The following is a 7,415-nucleotide window of genomic DNA, read 5'->3' as shown; positions in this document are numbered from 1 at the left end:
TAAGTAAGCACCAATATCGCAAAAACTTAACCTTCAACCCCAAGCTGCAAAACTTGGTTGATTAGCCCACGTGCAGGCCTAGAAGTACCCGCTCCGTGAGGTATCCTCACTTTTCCTTTGTCACGATTCACAGCTGTGTGCCTTCTAGCGTTCCGCTTCGGGTGATATAGCAGGTGTGTCCTCAAATTGGAAAACATCTCCATTCCTGAATGATCTCATTAAGCTAAGCTGCCATGAGCTTGGTATCCGGGTACTACTATACATCACGAAAGGAATACGTGAGGTAAGTGAAACGAGAAAGAAATGTTATTTGTTGAGCTGGAATCAAGAGCCCGACGGCTACCATACTTCTACGGTGCTCTACTTCTGATCCACAAATGCACTTCATTCCAGGCAACATAATAGTAATAATAAATCTCGCGCTATAACATGGCTCACAAAATAGTATTAGCAGGTGAGACAGAATAAACTATATACAATACAGCGCCTGAATTAACCGAGTGTAGGTAATTCGTTCGCTATGCAGTGGGTGATTGCAGATACCCTAAAAAACTTGACGTAGCAGTTCTGCGGAAACCCGCAAGGTGGAGAGAAGTAATTAATAAAGGTAAAATCAGACATCCACCCGTTCATAGCAATTGCTACAAAGGAAACCCATACGGGTTTCTCCAAAGAAAAGGTTCACAGTTGAAGAAAAATTTGTCCTGGTCCGGGACCACCACCTTTCCGGGGCAGTCGCTCTACCCTGTGAGCTAACCAGGCGGCTAGCAGACGGTAGGGCGAAATCGAATTTGTCGACAACAGGATGCAAAGGCAAGAGTTTGACGTAGTAGTTCTGCGGAAACCCGCAAGGTGGAGAGAAGTAATTATTAAAGTGAAAATCAGACACCACCCGTTCGTAGCAATTGCTACTATGAAAACCCATACGGGTTTTTCGAAAGAAAAGCTTCCGAGTTGAACAAAAATTCCTGCTGGTTCGGGACTCTTGTCCCGGACCAGCACGAACCAGATTTTACTAAAGCTTTTGACACTGTTAATCATATCATTTTATTTGCAAAACTGGAATTTCAGCTATAACAAGCCCAGCTTTAACTTTTCTTAAATGTTACTTACATGACCGTGAGGAAACAGTCAGTGTAGGCGGCGCTTATTCTCAGTCGACAGTTATTGATCAAGGGGTACCACAGGGCTCAATACTGGGACCCTTGTTGTTTTGCATTTACATTAACGACTTACCCGATGTTCTTGACCTTTCAAAAGCTATATTATATGCTGATGATACCACTATTTCGATGTATGATAACTCTTTAAAAACCTTACTTATTAAACTGAACAATGAACTAGCGAAAGTTGTTGAATGGTGTCAGTTCAATCATTTAATTTTAAAACCTCTTTGCGTTCATTCATAGTCCTCTTATCTATGGTATTGCTTCCTGGGGAAACACGCATAACTGCCACCTCTCGCCTATTCAACACATACGGAGCTAGGCTATTCGCATAATCACCAACAGTTACTTTTACTCAAATGCTCTCCCGCTTCCTCAGGCAAACCTTATACTACCTGTATCTAGCTGGTTTATGTATCATCTAACTATTCTCTTTTTTAAAATTACCTAACGAATAGCTTCCTTACGAATTTGTGGACTATAATTTACTCACTGATACCAGCCGCACTAGGTTTGCTCATAATTCGAACTTTTTATTACTTAAATTTAACACAAACTATGGAAAAATGACATCTTCATTTTCAGCATTAAAAATATGGAATGACGTACTCCATTCACTGAAACTATCGTCGTCTTTGAATTTCTCCAAGGATAAGTTAGGATGTTTTATTTCGTTTTGTAAGTAGTCTCATAATCTATAACATGTTCTCTGCATAATTATGCTTTTTGATATATGGATTTTCCGTTTGTTTTTTCTTACCAATGTATTGCATTACGCGCATTAATTTGTTTTCCTTGTAGTTCTTTTTTAAATCTTTGCTGCTTCAACCCACGTTTTGTACACATCTTTTTTTTTTCTTTTTAGAACCGGGGGTCTCATTGCAGTCATTGATTTTGGGACCCTCGTTTGCATACTATTTGTTATTTACTGATTGTTTTGCGAATGAAGAGTTAACTGAAACTGACCTGTTCCTTATTCAGGGGGAAGATGGCGTGATGCCCTACCTGTGCTTATATGCGTTTTTTAGTGACTTGAAAGGTGCGTGGATGCTTGCGTAGTCCTGGAAATAGAGTGCAGGAAGTGTTCTTCGCGAACGATTGATAGTTTCGGATGTCTTTTGAATTAAGCAATTGTGGCTCTTTCTTAATAATCCCGATCAAGACGAGGCTGAAGAATTGTATTAAATAACTCCATCAACTCCATAACTACATCAAGTAGAGAATGCCATCAGCCAGAATTACGACAGAGTGCTTGCCCAGTCCATGGCATCTGAGATTACAGACGCCGTGCACTAGGGTGTCTCTATGCGTGCGCACTCGCATACCGTGCATATCGAAACCGTCCCACACTGCATGCCATTGTTCTAGCGGAACATGCGGCAGAAAGACATGGGCCATCATCATTCTTATTCGTGACTTCTGCTTGTTTACACTTGTACAATCGTGAGTGCAAGCTAGGCTAGATGGTGTAATTACATAATGTGCAAAAGTACACAAAAAGGCGGACAATAGCACAGCCCTTGAGCTCGTCGGCTTACAATTCCTGCCCGAATTATTTTTCCCTCCATTTCTCGCATTATGGTACTTGTCATATGTTACATTGTTTAGTTGTACATATGCACAGGAGTTGTTCCTTACTGTTGCATCGGACGCACCAAATAACAATTTTCACCTCGTTACCATATCAGCAGATTCTCGACTTCGTGGATGTTTACCGGCTTGATGAGAAACAAATTGGCTCACAGTAGTGCAGAGGCACAATGGCGACCAAGCAAATACGATCTTTCAGCATAGCTCTTGTGAACATTCAATAGGTCTTATCCGCACGGCTGTGGTTAATATTTCACGCGAAGATGTACAAAGTGTTCGAGCTATTCGGCGCAGTCATTGATTCAACGCTCCAGAGTCCACGTTATCTTTTTCCCCGCATTAGGCAAGTCCCTACATGGCAACAACAACAACAGAACAGGTAGATATATATAGATCCTAATGGCGCACGTTCCTTAATTTTTGGTCATGTAACGCAATACTGGGATCTTCAGCTCGATGTGAGTGGACTTTGTAGTAAAATCGTTTCCAAACGAAACGCAACCGTGCAACAATGAATGGTGATCCCTGAAGCGAACAAGCCAAGGTCTTTATTTTTGTACATCGCCGACTTCTATGGCTCGCTGGCCTGGCCAGACAATTTGCTGCTGATACTCGAATATTGACCAATCATGTCAGGGCGGCGCACCTTTACGCGGAAGTGCTGGCATGCTCGTCCTTAAACTTGAGACAATCCTGGATGTCTTCAGGAGTGTTTCTTGGCTTGTACTGTTCCATGGCGGCGGTGAGTTCTTCGAAGGTCAAATCGCCGGTGTCCTTGAAAGTGTGCATGACAATAGACAGGATGTCCTCTCCGCTGTAGCCCGACGTCCTGTCGGCTAGCTCGATCCACTGGTCGTCAGTGATTGTGTTCGGGGACTTGCCAATGTGCTGCTTGAAGATGCGCATGCGTTCTTCAGGCCTCGGCATCGGTATGAAGATGCGCTTCTGAAATGCAGTGGCGAAGAAGGAGTCGATAAGCTTCGGTGCATTAGTGGTAGCGATGCACACCGTGATCTCAGCCGTCATGTTGTCGTTGATGTACTTGACCTCGTTGGCGATACTTTGGCGCAACTTCTGGTATCTGCCCAAGAAAAAAAAAGCTCATTACATTGAATGCCATACTGCTGTAGATGCAAATTGCTTAAATTATTCATCCAGCCCCGCCACTAAAATGAAATTAAACATCACCTCTTATGCGTTTGCCAATTGCGAACGTTCCTCGTATAAAGATGCCGTAGAAGCGCACGTGCCTGATTAATCTGTTAGCATTACACGCCTGGATCGTAGTACATTGCTCTGGGGTTGCTGAGCGCGAGCAAAGATTATGAAATAGTTTGGGTATTACGAAGATAGCATGTACGCTCGCCTTAAACATAGGTGAGGATGAAATTGATAACATGAACGAGACCAAAGCTCGCTTCCATATGGATAGGAGCGTTTGTATTATCTGCTGTTCCTTTCTATATCATTGTGTTCATTGACGCTAAGTAACCATCGCTAGAACTACAGCTCATCCAGAGCTACACGCATTTTTTGTGAGATCATGAAATAGAGAAAAAAATTGAAATGTTTTATATCAATGCTGAACGTTCTTCGGAACAAGTAGACCAAATCCGGATTATTTTAAGTGCTACTGCAGCGTATTGCTGAAGCACAACAGCAACGAGTATAAAATGACAAGTAGTGATGCAGATATCATGCCCTCTAAGTGGCAAACTAATCGACGAGCGCTTATCCCCTTTCTCAATAGGTTGTGGACACACTACCCATGCTGGTGACTTCCGCGACCACCGCCATTACTCGCCGACGCCATGCCACCCTAGCAGCCGCCGGGACTTTGGACAAATTTGCTTGAAATAAATAGTAAAATCGTCTTTCATAACGAAGGCACCAAGCGTGCATCCGGGATGCAAATTTCAACTCATGGGTGTGGTATGACAACGCGGTATTTTTATGCAGATCTATTCTTGCCTAGTCCTACCTAGCCCATTCCTTTGTCAGCACGAACTCGTCAACTATTCCCCTTCACTCGAAGTGGCTGCGAGTAGTTCCCATGCAGTACAATTAGTTTCCTGGTCGGATGTGCACGCAGGTAATTGGAGTATTAAATATCTCGTCTCCAAACCAAACACTTAGTCCGGCAAAGCGTCGTTATGTATATTGATTTACGAGCGAGCTTTTAGGTAGTTTTCCGACTGCCTACTAAAATTACCTCTCTGAATATTCCGTCTGCTTATTCTAAGCTGCCTATCGTGTAAAAAAAAATTAAATGCAACTAAGAAAACAGGCATGTGCACCTGTGCTCCTCTACAGGTTTGTCGGTTGGCTTGAAGAGTTCCTGGCAGTCCTGGAGAACTAGGAGACACCAAGCCGCCAGTCTGGCTGCCTTGAACAGCGACTTCACGTACAGGTCTTCTGCACCCTCTGGTGCGTCTCTCATCAGTGAGGCAACGTTGACGTCGATGCACACCCAGTCCTTCGCGGCCCCAATCATGGCCTTGGAAAGGTAGCTCTTGCCGCAACCGGTCGGGCCGAACAGGAGAATCGACTTGAGCATCTTACGCTTGCCGGTAAACATAATAGGGTGCTTTATCGGGCACCGGTCCAGGATGGCGAGCTTCAGAACGAACTTGGGCGTCTCGTGGCCTATGACGTCACTCCACTTGACGGGCTTGTCGGGCGTGATGGACATCACTCCGGGGAGCCTGTTCATGTTCGACGTCGGCTCGAAGTCGTTGATGTCCGTGTCCTGCTTCGATCGGTCGGGTTGCGGATGCGTGGGCTTGCGGTATTTGTCGTTCGGAGTGATGATACGCAGCAGGTCCTCGTTCCGCTCCTGGAAACGGATGCACTGGAATAGCATGTCTTCAATGACAGTGAGGTAGGTCTGCAGAGTCTGCTTGTACATGACGAACGCTTGCGGCAGCTTTTTATCGCGGTCATGTTGCTCAGCCTTAGTCGCCTGCTCGTTGGCCTTCTCCAAGACCGACTGGAAGGCGGCCGGCGAATACTTTTCGGTCGCCATGGCTGGCACTCCTTTCTCGGCGACCTACGGTAGGAGCGGCTTCCCGCTCTTCGGCGTCGTCTTCCCCTTGCGCGGATCTGTGGTGAAATAGGTGAACTGTTCTGCACACGCTATTTAATATTTATTCACCCACGATGCTGGTCTGAATTTTCAATTACGCACTATAACACTGTCTCTAGTTTTGTCTTTTATAATTATACGATTCAGTGTTAATATTTGAACTTACTACTATGCGATCTTGACTTATTTCCCATGCGGGATGTGGGTACATTCCATGTTTTAACGCTCATTATCATCAGCATCCATATTGAGCTCAAGACACCGGCCAAGGAGTGGGCCTGCCCACGCCCTTAGGTATGTGCCACCGTTGGTACAGTGCAACAATTTTTGCCAAGAAACACAAGTAACTTAGATTAGTGATTTCAAATGACTTTAGATGGGAAGCGCAGGAAAACCATGTTATACCATCCGCCTTAAAGAGATTATCCTGCCTTAAAAAGCGACTCCGATCTGCACCGCCAAAAACAAAGCTCTTAGCCTACGCTACTTTTATTCGACCTATATTAGAATTTGCTGACGTAGTTTGGTTCCCAGCGTTAAACAATATCAAGGGTTTACAAATAAAATCCATTAGGTTTCTTTAAGAGAAGTATGGTGTTTTAGATTCCCGCACAGAACTAAGCGAAAGATTTGGACTCTTTATGTTAAGGAATCGCGCTAAATTCGCACGCCAAAGAATGCTGTTCCAACTCCTTCATAAGCAGATTAAGAGCGAAAGTTCAAGGTTTATATCTAAACCTGAAACTATACAACCCCGCCACAAACATCCACTAACGTTATTTTGTGGATGTTTGCGGTGTGATTGTCTAGTTTCACCAATACCCAAAAACATGCACCCGACCTTCCACATCGGACGGCGAGATGCCCGGGCGCAGGCGCTCGCGAGGAAGTATGAGAACCACCCAAATGTCCTATACGCAGATGCGGCCAGCACATCAACAAGCACTGCATTTGTCACCAGCGTACTCGACGATCACGGGACAGAAATAAATGGATCGTTGGTTTCCAGAGCAAGCGCTGCAGAGGCAGCCATCACAACGAGACCGCACTAGGAGTGCGTCATAGTTCTGACGGACTTCCAGACGGCATGCAGAAAGTTTTCCAGGGCCAACGTTTCGAAGGCCGCACGCCGCATACCGATTGGGGCGCACCAGCTCCCGCCATACACACAAGTTGTGCGGACTCCGGGGCATGAGTCCTTATGCGGCAAAAAGCAGGCACACGCCTACGCACAAGCGCATGCACACCGGGAGCCGCGAGAGGGTCACGCCGAGCAGTTCCACCCCGAACCTATCCCATTAACGTACACGCACAGTCTACAGCACTATCGCCTTTCACGAAGAGCACTACCGCCGCTTCATAATGCTCTGACGCGAGAGGACGCCGTAATATGGCGAAAACTCCAAACAAACACATGTCCTCACTTGAGTCTCCACCCCGCCATGCACCTTGCGCTGTATTCCTATAGATGCCCACACTGCGATCAATGCGAAATGCTTTACCACATGGTATGGGCTTGCGCAAGCACACCACAGCTCACACTCATATCATAGCCCACCACACGGCAATGGGAG

The 7,415-nt window shown here is 45.5% G+C and overlaps 1 protein-coding gene across 1 annotated transcript; it reads right to left on the bottom strand.

The window, feature by feature from the left end:
• Positions 1-3,282: 3,282 nt before the first annotated feature.
• LOC135918537 (vacuolar protein sorting-associated protein 4A-like) lies at positions 3,283-5,858 on the bottom strand. Its single transcript, XM_065452152.1, has 2 exons — positions 5,054-5,858; positions 3,283-3,837 (listed from the first exon to the last, which is right to left on the bottom strand). Exons 1-2 carry the CDS (start codon positions 5,779-5,781, stop codon positions 3,405-3,407), a joined length of 1,161 nt encoding a protein of 386 aa, XP_065308224.1. The 5' UTR covers positions 5,782-5,858; the 3' UTR covers positions 3,283-3,404.
• Positions 5,859-7,415: the final 1,557 nt, after the last annotated feature.

This window comes from Dermacentor albipictus, unplaced genomic scaffold, assembly GCF_038994185.2.
Source record: "Dermacentor albipictus isolate Rhodes 1998 colony unplaced genomic scaffold, USDA_Dalb.pri_finalv2 scaffold_15, whole genome shotgun sequence".
Taxonomy (NCBI): Eukaryota; Metazoa; Arthropoda; class Arachnida; order Ixodida; family Ixodidae; genus Dermacentor; species Dermacentor albipictus.
This window is presented reverse-complemented; position numbering and strand designations above follow the sequence as displayed.